The following is a 25292-nucleotide window of genomic DNA, read 5'->3' as shown; positions in this document are numbered from 1 at the left end:
ATATTATTTTAGGAAAAATACTACAAAGAAATATTTAATTATGTTAATTTACCTACAAAAAATAACATTTAAACATAATTCAATTGTTTTGGTTTTAAAGAAATTTTTCATTTAATATTTTTAATGAAAAAAAGTCAATAAAAAAATTAATATGTGTTTATTTCTATCCATGATTTCTACATTTCTAAATCCATGATGAATATAGAAATGAGCTAATGTAAAATATATGATATTTTTAATCAAATTAACTTTTTAGCTCGGCTAAAAGTGTTTGATGTTAGAACTAAATCTATACAGCTATATAGATACTTTAAAGGGTTATATTTGGGTTTGATATTACTTTTAATTATCAAATATACATTTAAAAAACAGCTATTTATTTAAAATTAAAGTTTTAAAAAACGTTTACTTCTAATAAAAAGAAAAAAAAATATTTCCCAAATTTTCTTCAAAATACAAACAACTTCTAAGAATTCTTAAGATAATCAGATAATTCAAAGAAAAATTTGTACGTTTGTCAATTTTTATTCTAAGTAATAATAATTCCTTATTTTCTTTATTGTTAAACTTTAAGTTAGTCTGAATATGTTAAATAAGCATACTTTAAGTTAGACACTATTATTAAACTTTAATTACTATATATTCAGTAAGGATATGGCTGTATTTATACTTTTAACATGGATAAGTAAATTAAAAGAAAATTTTTCATCCCCCCCCCCCCCCAAAAAAAAAGTCCTGTATATACTATATTTACTAAGATTGTTTAACTCAAAAAACTTATTTTCAATTGAATTCAAAACATCATAATTTGTCTATTTTTACTTATTTTTTTCAAGATCATTATCCATGTCCATTGTATTTCTATAGTTTTGAAAGTAATGCTGCCTATCGACTGTGAAACTATACATCTATGCAAGGAGGAAGGTTTTTTTGATTAAGAAAATCACAGTAATGTTGCCCTAAGAAGTTAATTATAGTTGAGCTGTTATACTGGTGTTGCTAAAAATCTCTGGAACAGCATTAAGTATATGTTTGAAAGTAGGGCGTCGATTGGAATAAAGTTATAAACTTGACCCATTTGTTATCAACTTTAAGCAAACTGGATAACTAACCAAAAAACTGATTTATATTTTAGAACATTTTTGAAATTAGCGACCAAAATTAATAAGTTTTTCCCGCCATTTAGACGGATATCTTGATATTGGCACCCATCCACTACCATCCGCCTTTCCGTCAGAAATGTCCGCCACAACCGGTAAAAATGGCGGCTAACCGCCGTTGACTTAAATATTCTGCATGATTAAATTATGTTGAACCTTTTGTAATTGAAAACACCTTTATTTATTATGAGTTGTTAGTGCTTTTGCTTGTCATAGAGGAATATACATCAAAATATTGATTAAGAAATTTTCAAAAATCAAAAGTTTTTTTAAAAATTCTTCTATATATGAAGGCATCGGTCCAAACTCTATGTCTGTAAAAAAAAAGTTAGCTTTACTAAGCAAACTTATAAATATATATTAAAAAGCCAACTATAAAAAAATAGCCAAATTTTAATTGTAATTTTTTTAAAATTCGGATAATAGGTTTTTTTGTAAAAAAAAACGAAGATTTAGTCTTATCTATACTTTTTTATGGATTTAAATCAATTTCTTATTTTTTAACACAATTATATGCATACCTATTTAGCTAACTTTCTTTACAATTGGGCCTTTCAATACACAATTTATAGGGATAAACTTTGATATGACGTCGGTAAATTTAACAACGTTCACCATTTAGTTATAATTTTGATTATTTATTGGATTTTAGGTTTATCTAATTATTTATTAACAAGCAAAAGCAAATAACCATTTAAAAAGCTTTTTAAAATCCCTGCACAAAAGAAGATTAGTGATTTGCTGAAGAAAAAAATCAGGATTCTAAATAAATTTTGGTATTTAAACTAATATTGATTTTGAACATCTGTTTGTTAGGAGTGAATTGTCTCCCTAGTGACTTACTGCCTAATACTGCCAAGCTCAGCCCTACTGCCAGAAAACTGCTAGCTAATACTGGTAACATTTTACCAACAACAAAAAACAATAATATTAAAAATAATTAAATTAAGAATATGATATGTAGCAAATTCATCAGATTTTCATCTTTTCACATTTTAGAGGATATTTAAATTTATTGGTTATAATTTTTAAAAAAGTATTGTTTCAAACATAAAAAAAACGTGGATTTTGCTACATTTTAAAAACAAACTCTTTAAAGAATTCTTTTTTTATGAACTAAACTACAGATGTCTTGTTTTAGATTGTATAGAGCTCAAATTGAATATAACGCCCTTCAAGGGCTACCCACAATTTCCTCAGAATCCTAATATTGATAGTAAGAAATAATATTGACATATCACTGCTAGTAGATATGCACCCCAACTAGCGACCATAGTAAACACAATAATTTCATTGCACCCACCAGTATATGTGGAAGATATGATTAGACTTTATTTGCGAATTTTTTTTTAGTTTTTTAATAATTAATTTTTTTGTTTCAGCTAAAAGCATGAGTATTTTTTATAATTTTTTTGTATGATTCGCTATATAGCTTTGCTTTTTTGTATTTATTTACTTTTATTTTTGGTAGAATAAGATAATTTCTACTTAGGACTCTCTTTACCTATCTTTCTCTCCCCTTTTCTTATTTTTCTTCAGTCCCTTTGCCTTTATGTTGACAATGATATGTCAATATTTTCAATTATCAATATTAGTTTCTTTTTATTATTATCATTATATTATATTATGTAAATACAAATAAAATATTATTGTTTATATAAAGAACAAAGTTACCAGTGTTTGCTATGCTAATTTTTTTCTTCAGCGGATCACTATTAATTTCTTAATTTTCATAAATGTGTATATTTTAAGTTATTTTTTATTACATATTTGGTCATTTTTATTCAATGTGTTGTGTTATTTTTGTATTGTGACTGTTTTGTTTTTATTTTGTTTTATTTTGCTTTTAGATATAAAAGAGAATAGTTATCTAGTTGACTTATTGTCAGTGGATGAATCAACTGGTCTAGCTATTATTCCTTTAATTCCGCATGTTCAAGGTATTGCAAATTTATTTTTTTTTATTTTTAAGTTTTATTCGCATTTAGTCTCATATCTTCCTAGCATAAGATAAGTTTGATTTCATAATTGAAAATTTACCCCATAAATATTACCTTACTGTGAAAATAAATTTTGCTAAGAAATCAAATTATTATCATTATGCCTCCCAAAATAAGTTGGGTATGTAACAGACTTTTTAAAGTACAATTGTACTTGAATGTCTGCTGTTTATCTAACTGAACACAAAATGATATTTTAGAGAAATTCTTTTGAATTAATACTAAATTATAATTACAACTGTATACTCATTATTTCATAATCATCATATTTAAACTATACTTATTATAATGTAGATAATATATATCTTAGTTCAAGTATTTATATTTACTATGTGTTACCAGCACTCTAGATTTCATGAATCTTATATCTTATAAGATGCAGTATTTCTTATCAATCTTTTGATATTTATATCATAAATATAACAATTTTTTTAAAATAAAACATATAATTACTTCTAAAGACAATGACCTTTTTTTTATGAATTTAATTCTCAAAAGTAAGTTTACATTGAGAAAACTGCCAGTTTATTTAGATAATCTGTTATTGAATCTAGTTTCTTATGAAATACAGATGTGTATATGTTACACACTTTCTATTTTATTAGTTTTCTAGCCATTGCAAAATTAAACAACACCCATTAATTTTAATTAAATATAAAAATATCCTAATTAATTTCAAGAATATATATTACTGGTGTAGAAATGGTTTTCCTGAGCAGAATTAGGTTGGCCATACCTTGAAATGCATGCCTCAGCTCTGGGGAGAAAAAGTGCATTCTTCTTGCCAATATCCATACATTTTAGTTGGACTAAACTTTTTCTAATCACCTCCCTCCACAATCCAATATTTTTTAAAAGTTTACTTCACATAGGATAATGTTTATTAACAAAAAAGTATATTATTTGAATAAAATAGAATATGAAATACTAAAATAAATTTTGATATGGTGAGGTCCATTGGCTTATTGAAGGTTGGATTGTACTCATTTTTTGCAGGCCTGCATTTTTTTCTGTTTTATGTGTTTACTGAGTTTGATTTATTTCTCATATAAAAAGGATAACCTAGTTATCTAGAAGATAGAGATTCCTCCACACTAACTCTCACATAAAATATACACTTTGTTTGCTTTTTCTGAAGTTAATATAAAAAAAACGCTTAAAATACTTATATTAACAAAAATAATGAAGTTGGAAATGTGTTTTAGCAAGAAAATTATTTTGAATAAAATTATTGTGCAAAAGCTAAAATTTGCAAACTAATAGTGCTTTAATTATTACACTGTAAAAAATCCTTTAAGTATTTATTTCGTCCTGATTACACATCTATTCATGTAATTTTGTGTGGCATGTCTAATAACATACATAAAAAAAATAAATAAGAATATTATCTGTTAGACATACAAATACCCATATTATCTGTAGATGGCTGGACAGCTCACTAAATAATATTATTTACTTATTATGGAATCATTAACAACATTTCTTGGCTTCAGCTGGCATATATATTACAAATAACAAAAATCTAAATATGCACAACAGTCAAGCAAAGCAATATTTTGAGAGGCTAAAAATATAATCAGCTATAAGCAATCCATGTGAATATTAAAATAGATTAAAAATTTGAATTACAAATGAACTTTACACAAAAATGCCTTATTAACAAAGATAATTGTAAAGTAGCTTATACATTCAATTCTAAACAATATTAAAAGGGGAATTAACAGTATTTACCAATTGTGGTTTCATAAATGTCAAATACACAAACAATAAACAAATGTGTATTTTATAGAAAATATTATTTATACTATAGAACAATATTGTTTATAGTTTTAGCCTTTAATGCTCATTGTGGATTTATGCATTGATATTCTGGTTTCACACAAGACACTACTGATATATTGCTTCTTTTCACATCAAACCAACCCATAAACTGAGATCAAACCTATATATTTTCAAATACACGTAGGAATATTTTCATCAATAACATGACTTTGCTTTTTCAAAAGAAAATTTACATATTTCTTAGAAATAAGAAAATAGATTATATAAAAATATTCAAATATTATTTTTAAGTGAAAGAAATGTAACCATTGGAAAAGCTTTGAAGTTTTTATCTTGCAAAATTTCCATGTGATGAACATATTACCCTTCTTTTAGAATCCGCCTTCTTTGGAATATTCTCTTTGGTATTCTGGGGTATCTAGTGATTTTTTTTTTATAGATTCTAAAGCTAGCTCTCCAAAAGTAATTTAATTTTTTCAATACTTAATTTAATATAAAATTAATGTTATAAAATTATAAAATTGTTTTTGTTTGTTATTCTTAAGACATTGAAAGCAATGCCTATATATAATTTAATGGGTTAGGGGACATTTTTGTATATTTAAAAAAAAAATTGATAATGTCTATATAATGTTCATTTTTCAGTTAAGATTTGTATTTTTATAAATAGTATTTGTAAGATATTGTAAAAGCCAGCGTTTGTGGTGACTGCAGTAAGATTGAATAAATTTCCATATTAGATTTATCATGATGCTGCTCTGGAAAGAATCTCAATAAAAGATTGTGAATTCCAGCATCAGACAAACACCTTTCTAATAAAAGTAAATGGCCACCATTTCCCAAGAGTACACCAACAATCCAACTCAAACACAAGTTCTTGGTATTACAATTTAAGTTTACAGTTTTAGAACATATTTTTTTTTCAACAAATTGTTGTGGTACATTAATGAATATAAATTTTAAAATACTTATATTGGAAAAGGACAAAACAATTAATTATTTTGTATTGTGATAAGTATATCCAAATCCTCCATCATGTTTTTGTTTATTATTTAAAATCACCTCCTTCCATGAATAGATTTTAAAGATTTAACCCTTGATAATTCTGATATTTTTTTTGTATATTTATATGTATGAGAACTCTTCATTCTTCTTGTACTTTAATCATATAAAAATAAGTAAAACATATATAAAGCCTTCTTTATATTCTAAACTAGTTGAAGAAAATTATTAGTTTCACAAGATGAGGCATGAGATAAATTAGGTTTACTCTGTCCAAGGAATATTTAAATAGGATCTTATTAAACTTTTAAAATTTATGTCAATTTCATATTTTGGTACTAAACCTTTTAAATTTTATATTCATCAAATTTACTTTATTTTACCAATCCTCTATTAAATTTCAGTTATAAAAAAAAAATTTTTTGTGATGATTTTTACAAACCAATACCAAATGTAATATGTAAGATTAACAAAGTCTGATAAACATAATGTTTTTTTTTTGAAAATAAAACTTTATGTGTTTTCTGTAGTCTGGCAGGCTTGTTTTCTGTAGTCTGGCAGGCTTAAGGAAGGGTTGGTTGGCTCTGATCCTGGCCCCACAGGAATTTTACCAAATTGTTTCCTATTCACTGACAAAATGAACTTTGCCATTCATACCATTCCTAGCACTATCCAGCTATTTTCAATGATCTCCAAATATACCCCCTTTCTAAGAGGGAAGAAATATTAATATAAAAGAATAAAAAACACCTTATTTGGTCAGTTAAATTACAGGTAAAGATAAATGGGTTAGACAAGTAACTAATTCATGAATTCTAATTGAATAAAAATTATGTAACTACACTCTTTTTACTTCATGTTCTGATATGTAATTGTAAAAAGGTTATGAATTAGAAAATTATCCATGGTTAAATTTAAGAGAGGTCACCTTTTTCCTCTGATTTATATTGGATAATACTCTCACTGGCTTATCCCTCTCTCTTTCATCACATTTTCTATCTCTATTAACCTTTCTCACATTATATTATCCACCTATTTTGATGGATTTAACATTAATTTATCTCCTTTCATCACCATATCTCATCCTAACTTTTCCTCACTTTCTCTATTATAAACTCTCACGGGAAAAAAAATTTATTTTTGAGATATTATTTCTCAAAATCATAGAATCTGAATTCTCTTGTCTACTTTTAGAAAACTAAAGAACATTTCTTCAAGAATCCTTTTTTTAGAATCGCTTCAGTGTCTTACAGTTTCTTTCTATCTTTCTATTTTATTGTCTTTATTCATTTTTCTCTTTTTGCTAGTTTACAAAAAAAATATTTGTTTTTTTCTAAAGCTTTTTTTTGTGTTTGATGTGATGGGGAGTGTGTGTACTGTGCATTATAGTTTTGTTTGAAAGGGCTTCTCTGAGTAAATTGGTGTAGATATTGTTTTCTATTATCTCTCTCATAAATAGATTCCAATGTGTGAAACAACTTTTGTTAGAACACTTTTCTGCAATATCTAGCCGCTCAAAGAACCAAAAAATCTTTAAGCATATTTTTTTTATTTTTCAATTGTAAATTGTGTTGGAACTATACATGTAAATGATATTTTGTATTAATACTCAAAGTTTCAATAACTTCTACTATTTTTAAATAAATGTTAAATACTATTTTTACATACCCATACTTGAACTAAGAATGTATATTTTATTTTTAAGGTTAATTTCATATTTTAGCATGATCCTTTATGTAGTGTGTAAAATATTAAGTCTTGTAAAGATTTTCCAATTTGTGAGCAATAAAAAGTAATGAGGAACATTTATGGAACATTCAAATACAGAAAACTGGATATAACAGGACACTCCATGGCTTATATCTAAGTTTTTGTAGAAAAATGATTTTTTTGGGGTTTTTAAAGATTTATTTATTTTATTCCAATTTGAAAAAATGATGTAAAGCAAAATTTACCTACTTATAAATAATCATTCCTAAAAAACAACCTAAGAAAACAAATTTTCAAGCCTAATAATCTGATGACATAGAGTGTCCTTTTATAATGTTTTGAAAAGAAATCTAGAGACCTATATTGAATATAGAAAATGCATCTGTTTTTCAAAGAAATCTTTTCATTAATTTTTCTTGCATTTCAAAATTTTCTTTTCTTTAATTCTTTTAAGATTTTATTGTTTTGAAAATAGTTATTTTTAATTTGCTGATGAAGGTTGCACAAATCTGTTAAGAATACTTGAATTACTTTTAATTGTCTTTCATTTGTAATTATTAATCTCTAGTAAGATATAAAAATCACTGATGAAATAAGATTGTATTTGTGTGATCTTAGAAAATTGCTGTAGTTATTTTTTTTAATTAAATTGTGAAAAAATATGAAAATTTTAATTTTAAAAGAATTATATTTCTCATATTTGAGTATATTTAACCCATTTCAATGTTTACTAGACGCCCCTGCGGGTGAAAAACCCGGGAAACCTGTGAACCTAACCGTCAAGGAGGTTCCTGGAGGCTGGGTCATTGCTTGGAAGAACCCCGAAGGCCCCGCAGGTAAAGATTTTATCTATCTAGCTATTTAGGTACATGTAAATCTCTCTTCTAACGCTACCTTTTACCTCCTACACAGTCCTTGGGACTTTTGTAGGGATTCAAGTAACAGTAGGACACTTGCCATACGCTCGACAGTGGTTTAGGCTTGCTACGATTAGTTAATTTTGGTCTGATTTCTTATGTTGAATTTAACTTTCCATCCCATAATAGTAGACTACTAGATAATCTTGGAAATTCCATCTCTATCATTGAGGACATATCTCCACAACTATGACATTGTCAGGATATAACTTAATGGGAAATATCGATTAAAAACATAAAATTCTGATACCCCTAATTTAGGATAGGGATATTATGTCCCAATTTTGATCATGGAAAGAAAACGAAGTAGCGGGATTCGTGGTTTTTTCACAGTAGCTTTTCTCCTTTTTCTAGCCCCTGCGGGTGTGTTGGGCAATCATTAAAATTTATCTAACCTATCCTAACCTAAAATAACATACCAAAAGCTACTATGAAAATACGACCAAATCCGCTACTTTGTTTTTTTTCCATGACCCAATTTTTTTGTTACCAATTTTTGAAGCTAATATTCAAAAAGACTCCTTACAGTTGTATCTCAACAAAGTAACAACACCAATTTAATTTCTAAATGTATCTGTCTATCTGTTCAGGGGAGCCAGTGTTATATTACACAATAGAAAAGAAGGAGGACAGCCAGACAGCCACCTGGGACCTACTCACAGACCATAAAATAGAACCAGAAGAAGCCAGCTATCTTAGTAAGTCAATTTTTTTATTAGCAAAGCTACTTTATAGTTCACTTTGCCTGTCCATTTGTCAGCCAGTCCATAAGCTATTTGCTCTAGTGAGGTTTAGATCTACTTGATTTAGATATAGCATAAAACCTGCCTAAAGTAAGTATAAGTCTTGCATAAAATATTTTATGAATATAAAAGTTATTTTTTTGTTTACCTCTATTCATCATGTTGTGTTTCAATTTTGGATTACCATAATTCAATTTATTACCAGCCAGTCTCACCTTCATTCAAGGATTGCCAGCCAAAATTTTTAGATTTTATCTTTCCTCATATACATTTCTACTTTTCTACTCTACCTTTTGACCCCTAAGTTATTAGAGTAAAACACAAGATGGGAAAAAAGTTAAATAACTGTATTTCCCTATCGCATTTACCTTGTGCCAACTTTTAATAGGGTCTTTGAAAGTCAACCAATGGTGTCGAGAATTTAACAATGCCAAGTAGCAGAAAACAATTTGCAAGCAGACAAAAAAGGTCATTGGAAAAGAGGGGAAGTCGATATCTGTATTTACATCTTTACTACAGATCTGTTCCTAAGCCAAAGTTTTCTCCTGATATATAATTTGAAGAAAAAATATTTTGCTCAAAACTGTTAACCAGACAATAATAAAAATTTTCTTTAAATATTTAATTACTTTCCTAGTTGATAATAATAACAGCATACTTGTACCATAACATGCACAAAAATAAACGTTATCTATATATTTTTCTATTCCATTTATTTTTGCAGTTGTCTAACCCTAGAAATGTTGAATATTTTTTTGCTAGTTGTCGAAGAATTTTGAATTTTTTATAGAGCAGTTATTTTTCATTGTTTTTAAGTGCTGCTTCAATGTGTTTTAAATTTTTATATTTGGTCTTTATTAAGCCTATATAATTATTATTACTTTTCAGTTAAGAACATGGGTACCGCCAAAGGATATTTATTCCGCGTGTTCGCGCATTCCGCCACAGCTTTCACCGCCAGCGATGAGTTTAAATATCCGATGCCGCCGAACATCAAGAAACGGGCTATTACCGCCGGTCTTATTGGTAAGCTTTGTTTATGGGCGTGTTCTTTATGTACCAGTAGAGAACTGACCAATCCACCTCCCTTATTTTTAAAATATTTTTAGCTACCTATATATCTATTTAGCTACCTATCTATCTATCCATCTATTGACCTATTTATCCATCTAACTATTTACCTATCTATCTATCTATTTATCTATCTATCTATCTATCTATCTTTCTAGGTGGAGTACTGTTCTTTATAGTGGCCATAATTGTCTCTGTGTGTACTGTAAAGATTTGTAACAGGAGGAAGCGAAGAAAACAAGAACAAGGTTAGATTATTACTACAGCTACATGTTTGGTGTTCATACAATTCAGCAAAAAATACCCAATATGGTTTCTAAAGATGTTTTATAACTGCTGTATCACATGTATAGCATGCTAGCTTAGCTTTAGATTCTACTGTGATATTAAGTTGTGAAACAAATTTAGAATCAACCATTTTATTTTTCAGTTAGCTATACTTACTGAAGCAAATTTTTATACAAATATGAATATTTCTATTAATAATTAATTGATGTTTGCTAATTTTATATTTTTGCTGTTTTGTGTTTATATCATGTTTTCTTACCATATTTTGATTAAATGCTAAAGTAAGATTTGCTAATTTTACCATTAAAGCTAAAAAACAAGTTTTTTGCTGTCTTGTGCCATTTTTCTTTTCGATTTTTTACAGGATTTTGGAGTTGGTTGGTTGCTCTACCATCCCCCATCCATCCGCCACCACTGTATTGTGTAAAATTGTATTATATTTCAGCTTTGAAAGCCGCAGCTATTGCTGGAACCGCAGCCGGCACCTGTAAGTACTTTTTTACTTGGGCAGATATTGTCAATAAATCTACAATTCTCTGTCATTTTATAATGTGTCAGGTTTTTGTGTGAATATAAAGTAAGACTGCATCATACTAAGACGTTAAAAAGCAAAGATAACTACAGTTATAGGTAGCGAAGAAATAATAAAAAAAACAATATTTAAATAGACTGTTCATAATTTTAGAATATAAGAAAAATAAGATCATTTAACGAAGACGAAGTTTTTAATTGATTTGATCTCAGATTGGCTAGATATGAGCTAGAATGAATGTGAAGGTGTCTATAGAAGTGTCTTAGTATGCTTTCAAATTACTCGACAAGACCTAAGGTCTATCTCTGATATTTCAAGTACTTTGTACGGCTATTTTGTACCATGTAATAGTAAAACGTCTGAAGACAAACAAAAGAAAAATTATTTTAGGAAATTATAAAAGTTTGTGTCCGCCTCTCAAGTATCATAAAATATCACAAGAAATTTAAATTTGAGTCATTGTCCCTTGTATTACGAGATGGCTATCAGAACCACCCCCACCCCGAAAAAAATATCTAAAACTTGTTTTTTGCTCTAAAACAACTTTCAGAGTTTATTAAACGAGATGTGAGGTCTCAATAAGAAAGAAAGATGTTTTAAAATGTGAAACCCATGTTTTAGGCATCATAATTTGAGGGAGCGGAGGGAGTTGTTCCTCCCATCCAAAATTAAGCAATTTTGCCTTTTCTTACTTAAAGTGTAAGTTATTCAAATTTCAACTTCTCTCATAAGATTTTGACGTCTTAAGTTAAGCACAAAGTTCAACTTTGTCACAAACTTTGGGAAGGAGAAAGTTAAACAATTTTAAAATATTATAATATTAGGAATGGACACAGCTTAAGAAGCAACTTGTATTTATTTTCATCAATGTTTAATTTTCAATTTTCTGGAAAATCGACTTTAAACACATTAAAATTGTATAAAAATTCTAGAATAAAATAGATAGACGGACACACGAAGTACATAACACAGAATCTACAAAATTATTGCTTTAATAATCGGTGTTTTCCCTCAAAAGTAGATACACCCCCCTTCAAAAAAATTAATTGAAAATATTGTTTATGGGGGGGGGGGGGGTTAGTTTGTTCTCTTAATGCCGAATGGACAAATAAATCTTTTAATAAGAGAACGTCAAATTTATGTGTATTTTGTAATATTGTTATCAAATGCTTTGTGAAGGTTAAACTGTATGAAATATGTAACTAAAAATAAACTTATTAATAATGAAAATCTAAAATGGATAGCAATGCATCCTTATAAGCTACAACAAGTACATATTTATGCTTTTCAGTGGAGCTAAGACAAGGGCTTATTAGGAAAAGTCCAGAAAGCGGTGTGTAAGTAAAACTATAACAACCACGCTTACAATATTATGTTACGTTTTTTTTATTAGTTTAAATAAGAGACCGATCCTTTAAAGAATGTTTATTGGACTAAAGTTTTAATATTTTTATTGTTCAGTTCAGCATAGATTTATTTCTGGAAGACCCTAAAGAGTGGGGGCAAATACATCAGTATAATAATGCGGTAGTTTTTCCCTGCCCTAGTGTTCAAAATCCTTCTTTTAGAACACCCTATGCAGTATATTTTTAGCGCAGAGGTGGATTCTTTAAAAAAAATTTGCCCCACTGATCGCTTAGTGGGGCAATATTTTTTCGTGAAAAATCCACTAAAATAACATTAAAAATCTACAAAAATAAAACAAAATCTTAGAAGGGCTATTAACTTATTAACATAGGATTTTATTTAATTTATGTAGATTTTTTATGTAATTTTGGAGGATTTTTCACGAAAACAATTTTGCCCCGCTAAGCGATTAGTGGTGCAAATTTTTTTAAAGAATCCACCTCAGCGATATATTATAATCTTAAGGGATAGATGGGACATTGGACAATAAATTATAATTTAACTAAATTTTGTTCTCTTATTAATTGGATAAAAAACTTTGATTCGCTTAAAAAAACTTCATTGGTTGGTTTACACTTGAAGTGTCTAAACTTTTCAACCAACAATTTTATGCAATAGGAAGGTCGATGTTTCTTCCATCATAAACATTAATTTATCATCCATTGTCTTATCCCTTAAGATTCCTATGTTTCAACTTCAAACTCGATTGAACAGTAAAATTATTGACTTTTAAGGATTGGCATTAATTTAAGTTTCGGTCTCTGCTTTTGCTTTTATTTAGAGTTTCATTTTATTTCAATCATTCACGCTGGATACAATGTTCAACATTTCATAATCATTAAAGCTTAATGATGAATAAAGCACTCAGTTTTTGGTATTTTAGATATTTGCAAAATAAAGGTTACTAAAAATGAAATAAGACCTAAGATGAAATTTTGTATAACAATTAGTTTGTTCACAATCATAACCTACAAGCAAGGAGTTATCAAATGATATTTATTTCATTTACAGTTCACTAAAGATTACCAACAAAAGCCCTATATGACATATAAGGGAAGCCTTTTGGTATATATTTTAAGCATTGTTTTATAAGTTGCTGTGTTTACTTTAAAATCAAATTACCAGGTATTATCCACTAAAAGCAGATAGAAAAGGGACCTTTCTGCTAGGTTTCATGACAATCATCTAGACTTTGAAAGAGAGTTCAAATTGAGTTATTTTTATAGTAGTTATAAAAAAAACATTTACAAAAAATGTAAAAAATTCTAATTAGACACCAGCTTTTACAAAATATAAATGCTTTATTACCTGTTGTTAAAAAATGTAAAATTAGATCATATAAAGTTTTATAAAATTAAAATACTTTGATGAAAGTATTTTCTGTTGTTTTATTTTGTTTTAAGTAATATAAATAATTAATGTTTTCTGATAGTTTTTTCTTGTGGTAAGAACTAAACAAAAAAATAATATAAATTCTAATAACAATTTTAAAACAAAAAGAAACTACATGTCTTTTTGGAGCAAAGCTATTCTGTAACAAAGTCTGTGGCGGGTTTTCCCCAAATGCCTAGTCAAGCACTAACCCCCCCCCCCACCCATAGTTTTGTAATAAACTGAAAATTATTTTATTATCTTATTATCTTTTAGATCAGGTTAGGTTAGGTAAAAGTGGATTCTGGGTGTCCCATCAGGTTAAGAGCATGTAAGTATAGGTCTTTCATTGTTTGGGCCTCCTGCAAGGGTTAAGCAAAACTACTTAATTGAAAATTATTTCAATAGCTCCCTTTTTTATTTCCTTACTGTTTGAAAATTGCCTTAGATCTTTGCCTTCCTAAAATTTAGTTCATTTAGTATATATCCAAGTATTGATTTTGTCAATCACAGCTGCGCTACTTATGGATATTACTATCAATCTAAAAAAAACTAAACTTATCAACTATAAATAAACAGTATAAAAACACAAATTTCAACCATACCTAAGGATAAAGGTTGTATTAACAAAGTGTTAAATTTCAGCATACAGCATGGTCGCTTGTAGAGAGACAAGGAATGGAAGTAATGTGAGTCAAGTTCCGCTTAAAAGGTAAAGTTTTTTTATTAATAACAAGGACAATTACGTTCAATAGTAGCAAGGGGGTTTAAAATTATATGAAAAAGCTAAATATTAGGTCACACTTACGTAAGAAAGAAAGTGTAATTGTTTTTATAACAACTTATTTTCAATCTCAGGTATAAAAAAAATTGTATATTTATTCATTTTAGAGGGGGGAGGGAGTCGTACAGTTTTACTCCAAAATAATTAGAGATGGACATTAAGCTGTAAAATTTGCTGTGCCCTCTAATTTCTTGACTGAAAAACTCTATACAAAAAATTGCTTTTCATAAGTAATATTTTTATTATGTTATTTCAATTTTAAGCTTTCAATATTTCAAAACATGTTTTCACAGTCATTGAACTAATATTATTTATTAATTTTTATTGCAATCATAGGATGAAAGGTAAGTTTTTTTCAAATTAATTATTTGAGTAATGTAATTTTTCATTATCCTTAGTAATTATTTTTTAGAACATTATTTATACCTCCATATCAAAAATAAATCTCTCTTTTAAATTCAATATCAAAATTTGATGCTGTGTATATTGGTGGCAGAATAGTGTATCCTCCATTTACCTGGCCTTGTTTACGTGTAAAGATAGCTAGATAGATAGCAAATGTAACTATTCATATAGAATTCACATTGTCAATAACAATTTCAAGGCTCCTTCACAAGGCAAATTTAATACACTCTTAAAATTTCAAACACAATCATCTTATTTTCCATTTGTGTAACAAAACTGTAAGAAAAATTAAACATTCCCAGCGCAGCAATAAAAAAACATAACAATTTACTGGAAGAAGAACTAGGGAGTTCATTGTTCGTTGATTTTTTACTTAAGGTCAGGTTAGGTTATATTTAGTATTGGGTTGTCCCACCGGGTTATAAAACAGTAGGTATAAGCCCACCAGGGTAAGGGCCCCTCTAGTTGTTAAGCATTAGAATTTGTTTTTTTTTTGTTTCAACTTATTAAAAAAACGGCTACTTGTTGAAAAGCACTTTTTTGTCATCCGTCAATAAAAAAGTCATCATTGAATAAAAAATCCGGGCAACGTGGCAACGCCTCTTAAGGGACGTTTCGTTGTAAATATTTTCACAGTAGCTTTTCCCTTATTTCTAGCCACTGTGGGAGGATCTAACCCTGCGGGGCCAACTGCGTGAACCTTTAGGGAAATCACCTAACTTAATTTACCTAACCCAAAATAACCTATCAAAAGCAACTGTAAAAATACGAAAAAAAACACTTAAGAGGCGTTGCCACGAAAGGTACTATACCCAAAAATCATAGTCAAACATATGTAAATAATTCTCATATATTCTTTAACATCGTTTGATTTTTCGTAGTGCTCATTCTTAAATTACCAATGCTAAATCAAACATATCAGAATTAATATACATAATATATATAGGAAATTATTAACCATCACGTGCAGAAATTAATTTAGAATTACATTATTATTTAGCCATCTTATAAGTTACTCTACAAGTTTTATAGGTCTGAAATATTCAGGGAGTTTTTTTCTATTTAGGCTCAAATCATTTAATGCTGATGAGTTTGTTTTAAATTTTAGTTACCATTAATTATAGTCTACAGAAGAGGTAATTATATTCATGTACTATGGGTGATGCAAATCAATGTATCATCCATTGTCCTATCCCTCAAGATCTCTAGAAATACTATAGATAGGTATACCTATTGAAATATTATACCATCCATGCTTTGGTGTATTTAAATATGTAAAAATAGACATAAACTATCAATCTACTTAAAGTAGAAATTTTAAATCAGTTTAAAAAATTAAATAAATGTTAGAGCTTCACAATAAAAAGAACAAAACAAAGTAAATCTTACTATGCTAGAATCATTTCCTTATTGGTAGCCAATAGATAACAAAAATTCTACATTTTTTTAGAATACCTTTCCATCTTGGTTTAGTATTTTCTGTTCTATGTTGTATTTCATAATAGAATTTTATGAATTTATATTTTGATTTTAGATTTCTCCTTAATTGTAAATTAGTATTATTATTCATGGTGCAAATTAGGTGTTAAAAAGCTAAAGAGAGATAAAGAGACAAACAATAGGAAATTTATTTTAAAGCTTAGTATAAAAGTAAGCGGATATATGTTTAGAATAAAGTTCTAAAGCTTATCATAGATAAAAAAAAAGTTAGTTTTAATAAATTTTTTGTTTATTTTTTTTGTAAAAAACATATCTATATCTGTGAAAAGTATCTAAATTTGCAAAGCCTGAGAGGCATATTTTGAATACTAATATGTAAATGGAGGTTCTACCATTCTTGTCATCATATATGAACATATTATAAACATATACCTACAGGGTGATAGTAATATAGTGTACTATTCTTGTCATCATATATGAATATATTATAAACATATACCTACAAGGTGATAGTAATTTAGTGTACTATTCTTGTCATCATATATGAACATATTATAAACATATATCTACAGGGTGATAGTAATATAGTGTACTATTCTTGTCTTCATATATGAATCTATTATAAACATATACATACAGGTTGATACTAATATAGTGTACTATTCTTGTCATCATATATGAATATATTATAAACATATACCTACAGGGTGATAGTATTATAGTGTACTATTCTTGTCATCATATATGAACATATTATAAACATATCCCTACAGGGTGATAGTAATATAGTGTACTATTCTTGCCATCATATATGAACATATTATAAACATATACCTACAGGGTGATAGTAATATAGTATACTATTTTTGTCATCATATTTGAATATATTATAAACATATACCTACAGGGTGACAGTAATATAGTGTACCATTCTTGTCATCATATATGAATATATTATAAACATATACCTACAGGGTGATAGTACTATAGTGTACCATTCTTGTCATCATATATGAATATATTATAAACATATACCTACAGGGTGATACTAATATAGTATACTATTTTTGTCATCATATTTGAATATATTATAAACATATACCTACAGGGTGACAGTAATATAGTGTACCATTCTTGTCATCATATATGAATATATTATAAACATATACCTACAGGGTGATAGTACTATAGTGTACCATTCTTGTCATCATATATTAATATATTATAAACATATACCTACAGGGTGATACTAATATAGTATACTATTTTTGTCATCATATATGAATATATTATAAACATATACCTACAGGGTGATAGTGCTATAGTGTACTATTCTTGTCATCATATATGAATATATTATAAACATATACCTACAGGGTGATAGTAATATAGTGTACTATTCTTGTCATCATATATGAATATATTATAAACATATACCTACAGGGTGATAGTAATATAGTGTACTATTCTTGTCATTATATATGAACATATTATAAACATAAACCTACAGGGTGATAGTAATATAGCGTTATTTTAAACTTATAATAACATATTTGATGGCATTTGAAGAAAAAAATAAAGGTTTTAAATAATGAATAAGTTATTATTATTACTTAAAATGATTTTTTCTCAACCTATTTAAATTTTTAGAAAATTTTCTCGTCATTTAAATGACCTTGAAAACAGTGATATCCTAAAAGTTTGTCTGTTTGAGTGTATGTAACACTTGGCCGATTTTCATTGCAATTCAGCTGAAAGTATTACAAAATAATTTCCAGTTGCCCAATGCATTATTGGAATTTCTTTCTGTTAAAATAGAAGGCTGTATTTCATTTATTCAATTGTTTTTGATAATTTTTTTCCTTTATCACCCTGTATAAGTTATAAAGAGCAACAGAGAGGCAGATATATATACATATTAGAGTTGAGAATGTAATATTCAAATATATTTTAGCATTTTACACCTCATATTTGAACCATTTGCAAGGTTATGTAAACTTGTAAAAGCTTTTATGTCATTGATAGTCATATGAAAGTTACTATAAATGTTAAATATACTAAACACCACCTATTAAGAGGCTGACATATGTATATGATAGTAATTAGTATATTTAAAATGCATAAAGGCCTTAGCAAATTTAAGATGAATTAGTATTTTTAAAAAATTGCTAAATAATCATTTAATTGCCTAATTAATTTTAGTTTAATGATAAAAACAAAGCATTTAATATTTGAAAGGGATTATTTCATACCTATAAGTTTTATCTTTTTGCTAATGTATTTTCTTACTTTAAATATTTATGTGTAGATATTTGGTTCAAGTCTATGCCCTACCCCTGCGTGGGGCCTATACCTGCGGGCTAACTGGACCTGATACCCAATATAATTTAACCTAACCTAACATTAAGTAATAAATAATCATGCCTCCCCCTTTCAATTAATTTTTTTGTGTTTTGGGGAGGGCATCAAGGGATGTTTGACAACGCCTTTTTTTCTCATCCTATTGTATGTTTACATTTTAAAAAAACTTATATTTTTGTTCTTTTCTAGATCTAAGCCGGACCGAGTTCCAATTGTAGACCCATCAGCTGTTAAACTGGGACTTGTCAATATATTTGATTGTGTATCTGACTGTCTTATGACTGTAGAGACTGGTGTTATCAATAATATTAAGGTATATAGACAGATAGATAAATAGATAGATAGATAGATAGATAGATAGATGAAAAGGCAGATATATAGTTAAATAAATCTGCGTATTTGACCTTAGTACTGTTCTTATCTATTCAAATAGATAGATATAGTGATACTGATTACATATGTATAATGACATGAGAAGTTATCTAAAATATATGGATAGATAGAAATTGACAGACTGACAGAATAACTGATAACCAGATCAAGATATTCGTATATAATGAACTAGCGGCTTCGCCCCTAGCCTCTAGGGGCTTTGCCCCAAGAGGTTTGATCAAACCAATTTTTACCCCACTATTTTAATTTCAGTTTTAAAAGAAATTTTTTTTTTTTTTTGGGGGGGGGGTATTTTTCATTTTTGGGGAGGTTGAGCGTGTCCCACCCCCCCAAGAAAATAGTTATAAACCTTCCCGGGACCTGTGAGAAGCTACCCTGTAAAGGAGAACCCTATCGGTTCAGCGGTTAGCGAGATCCTTCACTACAAACAAACAGACAAACAGACAAACAAACAGACAAACAGACAGACAAACAGACAGACAAACAGACAGACAAACAGACAGACAAACAGACAGACAAACAGACAGACATCGTTTTACTTTGTATTATAGATAAGGAGGGTATGGGGGGGGGTTAAGTAAGTGCGCAGGTTTTCCCGGCTCACTAGATACTTTGAGGGAAAGTATCAACAATATAATTAATATTTATTTTAGGGAGGACTGCATGATGCCACTGACGGCCCAAAATCTCGGCAGAAACCTGCCAGATACTCCATCCGCCTTGAATACTCTGCCCCCACATCCAACAATGCCGCAAAACTCAACCGATCCACTGATTCCATCCAGGACGAAGGTGGGTTCGACTTAAAACTACCGCCAAACCGATTTAGAACCCGCAGTATAGCAATTATAGCTGGCTACAGTCCTGAGAGGGTGTACAGCAACATGCCGCCTGGAGCTTTTGTGGTAGAGAGTGGAGTGTACAAGGTTGGAGCTGATAGGGACTATGTCAAATCTGAACCAATTTACTGGAAACAGGTTGTCTACGGGTCACGAGCAGAATCTGATGGTTCTGGCACATATCCAAGAAATCCTGCAGCTGCAGCTAGAAATACACAAATCCTTCATGGTCCCAGGGCTGTACCTGCTGCTGGCCTAAGTACAACTAGCTTGGTTCGTGGTCCTGACCTACAGCTGCATGGTGGTAGTACATCATTGAGAGCCAGCAGTCCATTAGAACAGGGCAAGCCACTGGTTGACTGGTTAAGTCCAGTTAACAATTACAGTGACATCAGCAGTGTTCCTCATCTTAGCTCTGCAGAGCGAAGCTTTCCCTCAACCCTACTAACCAACCCCCAATCAAGCATTTCCAGTCCTTATTCTCCAGAACAGAGTAGTGGGTCAAGATCACGGGGGAGGTTATCATCTCTGCACACCATACCTGAAGATTCAAGATTTAGTGTCACAGCTGATATTCACCATTCTTCGCAATATTCTAATTTATCAGAATATACCTCTGGCTATGCGGCTGCTGGTGGTGGCTCCTACAATTACATACCTGGATACCTGAACCGTGGCTTTTCCAATGCCAGTGAAACACCGCGCTCTAGTCAAATACGCCATCACAGCACCCGGATTGACTTGGCATCCTTGCCTGGCGGTGAGTGGTCGCGAATAGCCGCCAGGGATGTTTCATACCCTGGCCATCAAATAGGGCTGCCATACTACCCTGCCCCGGTGCACCGTGCCATATCTCCCAGCACTCAATACCCCCAACAACATCCCCCAGCTCCACCAGCAGCATCTCACATCCAGCCCCCACAGATACCTGATATACGTGTTCGTCCTGTTGATCCCAAAGAGGTTGATATCTACCAGCGGATAGCAAAGTTAGATCCTGAAACAAATGCACGTTCAAATATCCGTCCCCTGGCCACTTCAAGCCCGCCAGGTAAACGGAAACGTGAGCCAGGCAATGATTACATCAATTCTAAGCTTTTATCCACCAACACAAGGTATTATTCAGATCTTGACAGGCCAAGTTCAGGATTACAACAAGCATTGCCAGCAAGATTATCATTGCCTCCCAGTGAGCTAGGCCTACCTCACAGCCAACATCAGCAAGCACAGCCACAACAACGTGCACATCCTTCCGCCACTCAACCCCAACCCCGCAAACTATCCAAGTCAGGTCAACGGTTGCGTGATCGTGAAACTCGCCTGCAAACACTGCGAGAACTTAGTGAGAATGAAAGTAGTACAAAAGGTGATGATGGCGGTGACAGACGTGATTATGATCTCATTAGTGTTGTCAGCGAGGGTCTGGATGCTGAAGTTACAGCCATCACCTCCAGCTCTTCCCCGGGTAGCTCAGGTACAAATACACTGCAACCAGGAGACACTGGCCAGCTACAGCTACATCTACAACAGCATGATGATAGGAACAACCGTACCTCCAGCTCCAGTGGCATAGCCAGCAAGAATACTTCCTCTAGCAATCAAACCGGCTCCTCCCACTCTACCTCAACTTCTCTACAACAGTCTTCGTCTCTAAACCAATCTTCATCTCTAGATCTTGACAAAAGACTGATGCTTGAAGAGGGAATGGATAGTCTTAATGACAATTTAATTCCTTATTATGAAAATTGGCCGCCACGGCCGTATAAATACAGTCTTCCTCCGACAGTGGCAGCTAAACCCACAACTCTGTATGATACCTATCGAATAGAATCGTCTTCTAGTCCTTTAGACTCTGGTGTACCTCCGTTAGTAACACATACAGGCAAATATTCTGCCCGTATGACACGAGTCCTAGGCTCGTCGCCTGACTCGAGCATGGAAACGCCTCCTTCAAGAGGCGCTTCGCGCCCCAATTCCTCCCAGTCAGCCCCGCTGGACCGGTCAGTTGACCGCCATTACGAGTGGGACTCTGGCCCTATAGACGACACAACCCTTGCCCCGCTGCCGCCAGAATGGGCCACCCGCCGGCGGTCGCCGGCCTACAACCCACGCCGTGACCGAGACATTGGCCCGATGGTACAGGCCAACCGGGACCGGGTTTTTAGTGATTCTGAAATTTATTCAAATGTTTTTCCGCGGCGTGGACTTCAAATTGATGTCGAGGCCAGGGTGAGGGCAATGAAGAAGGAGTTTAAAGAGTACAGAGAAACATTAAATAAATCTCCAGCGGCTGTTACTGATCCTAGCAGTCCTGCTGCAGCCGCCAGTACAACAGCTGCAGCCGCTCTTGTCCTTCCTGATACTGATAGATTAGAAAGTCTAATTTAAATTTAAATTCGTGATAAAAAACTCTTGAAATGTGAAATAAATCTGCAGAAAAGACTTACTAGGATATTATGTATGTATAAAAGAATGATAATGAATCAGTTTGGTATACAAACCAACTGAAAATAAACAAAAAAATCCCCGAAATAAAAGAAAATATCAAAATTTATTTTACCAGTGAATCTAAAAGAATCTCTAAATATATTGACAAAATCAGACAGATTATAAAAGAATGGTAAATTATGTAAAATTGTATGTTTATGTATATTTGAACTGTGAGAGCAATGGTAATTTTTGATGCAATGAACAAAAAAAAACAACCAAATCAGTATATTGTCATTTATGATATTTGTACAAAACATAAATAATAAAAATATTAGAATCTCAAATACTTTATGAAACAAATGCGCATGTGTATTTGTGCTACAATCCAAAAGAAAATATTCTCAATAATAATAATAATAAAAAACAAGAACGATGCTATGCTATGCTTGCATTAAATGCGGGGCCCAAGTTCGTATTGACGTGTAGAATGAATGTGGAAAAGATCTTTTAAAGTCCATCATTCTATTTTTAGCCAAAGAATTCAAATCCTAAAATTCAAATTTAATTTTTTCTAAAAAAAATAAAATATCTTTGTCAAAAAATAAAATACATGGTCTAAAAAGATTGAGAGAACGATTTTTCTTTATTTTAATTAATTTTCCCTTCTGTCTATAAACAGAAAAATGATGACTAAGATTTTTCCTTCAAACTATTAAATATTTTCTTTTTCTATTAACTAAAGAAAATTTTGATAAAAGTTTAGTTTGGTTTTTCTGCTTATGACATCCTAAATATTTATCTTTTTTATTTTATATTCTGCGGTAGTCTATTATCTTCTGAAAAGTTCAATATTTTTATTTAAAAGATGTGTATTCAAAAAACATTTTCTTTCATTAATTAAAGATTTTACAATAATTTTAATTTAATAAAGAAAAATAAGTTTTAGATACCCATTTCTTAAAAAAATAATTAATTCCCATTTTTAGTATAATTTATTTAGCACAATTTTGCTCTGACACAATATAATAACAAAGATCTCAGAAACATATTTTGTTCTCTTTTATATTATTTATTATAACCTAAAAACCAATAGAATATTAAATAAAATATTTTTTTATTGATTTCTATTTTGAATGAATCTAAATAAAATTGTTTTGATTTATTTTTTTGTGATTGAACTACTATATAAATAGTTCAATAAAGCTGTTGAATAGCACAAATTGAAGCTTTTATTGGTTCATCTTTTTAATATTAAAAGACAAAGCCAATAAGCTTTCTAATGAAGTTTTGATTATTAAGTTGTTACCTCCTAACAATAGATTTTTAACATTGAAAATGTTCCAATTAAGAAGTTAAAAATCCTCAAAATTTATTATATTTTACTATTTTACCATAGTACAACTTTGAAATGTTGCTGCCCAAAAATACAGCATAATAAATTATATGAATCAATATTTTTACACGTTTTATTTAAATTTAAAGGCTATTTTAAAAAGCACAAATGAGCCCAATAAAATTAATTTTGCTCTAGATAAATAAAATACCAAAGTTTTTCATTTAAAACCAAGTTTTGTTTATTTTAAAGTATGTTTTGTTACTAATGTTTGGATGACTGAATTAAAACGATAATTTTGTGATTTTAAAAAGAAATGAGAGTGATTTTTAATTGTTATGCCAGGTGCATGAATGATATTTTTATCCAGTTAAAATGATGAAACTAATTCTATAGTGACTTAAAACTGATAGTGAAATTATTTACAAACAAGCCTAGCTTAATTTCAAATAAAATATAGAACTTAATTTTTCAAGGTAATTTAATGGAATAATTTTCACTCTCTTTAAAGGCACTTTAAAAAAAGGTTACTTTTCAATTATCATTGCATTGCTTGAAATTCTAATTGACTGATTTTAAAAATACTTCTGTTCAACCCTTTATAAAGTTCTATGAAGTATAAATCAACTTAAAAACAAACTGTTGTGATGTAAATAAAACAGAATTTAGAATATTTAATATTTATACTTCAGACATATTTTGTTCAGTGTTTATTAATTCAATGTTTTTGGAATTTGCTAAATTTTAAATTAAATAAAATCCAAAAATAAAATTTGTTTATCTATGGACTAAAGCTCATAATGAAAAGTAAATCCAGAAAAAAATCTTCCAAATAAAATAAATTTTTGTACACAAAAAATAGACCACATTTCTCTCTAATTTCTAATGTAAAATTTTTTCTTGTCATAGATTTATTGGAAGATTTTTTTGTCAAGTCTCTAAAAAACATTATTTGTAAATTTAAATCTTTATGTAGTGCCATAGATTGATAATTATTAAAATGAATGTTATTATTACGAAAATATAAATGAACCAGATAAGTTTTTGTTTATTTTTTATTAAAACAGTACAAAAAATTAAGCTACTCTATAATTACCTAGTCAATGAACTGCGAATGTTATAAGTTTAAGTGGGGAAAAACACAATATAATACAAGGTAGCATGGATATGAAACAGTTTAAAGAATTAATATTAAAAACAATGTAGTCCTAAGATCACCATTGAAAAGATCAATTTAATAAGATAATTATATTAAGTTAATGATTGTTGTCAAAAAAAGGTTGAAAATTAGCATGTGTAGAATGGACTTTCTGGTTACATTTTA

General features: G+C 29.8%; 1 protein-coding gene across 9 annotated transcripts in view; it reads left to right on the top strand.

Annotated features, from left to right (window-relative positions):
- The window catches only part of LOC145324772 (uncharacterized), a 238699-nt gene extending 213691 nt beyond the window's left edge, over nt 1-25008 (top strand). For 3 of the 9 annotated variants that reach the window (XM_080167400.1, XM_080167398.1, XM_080167399.1), the window contains 11 exons: nt 1977-2057; nt 2302-2376; nt 8389-8490; nt 9162-9269; nt 10203-10340; nt 10544-10633; nt 11119-11160; nt 12497-12538; nt 14629-14695; nt 19163-19286; nt 20020-25008. In XM_080167400.1, coding sequence (XP_080023526.1) covers nt 1977-2057; nt 2302-2376; nt 8389-8490; nt 9162-9269; nt 10203-10340; nt 10544-10633; nt 11119-11160; nt 12497-12538; nt 14629-14695; nt 19163-19286; nt 20020-22593 — 3443 coding nt within the window. In that variant the 3' untranslated portion in view covers nt 22594-25008. Of the gene's footprint in view, nt 1-1186; nt 1256-1976; nt 2058-2301; nt 2377-3010; nt 3101-8388; nt 8491-9161; nt 9270-10202; nt 10341-10543; nt 10634-11118; nt 11161-12496; nt 12539-14628; nt 14696-19162; nt 19287-20019 lie in introns of all 9 variants that reach the window. The other 6 variants (XM_080167403.1, XM_080167401.1, XM_080167405.1 and 3 more) reach the window with 6 other exon arrangements.
- The last annotated feature ends 284 nt before the right edge of the window (nt 25009-25292 follow it).

This window comes from Acartia tonsa, chromosome 7 (genome assembly GCF_053477335.1).
Source record: "Acartia tonsa isolate MP-2025a chromosome 7, ASM5347733v1, whole genome shotgun sequence".
Lineage (NCBI taxonomy): Eukaryota > Metazoa > Arthropoda > Copepoda > Calanoida > Acartiidae > Acartia > Acartia tonsa.
Note: the sequence above shows the minus strand (reverse complement) of the source record. Positions and strands in the feature narration are given on the sequence as shown.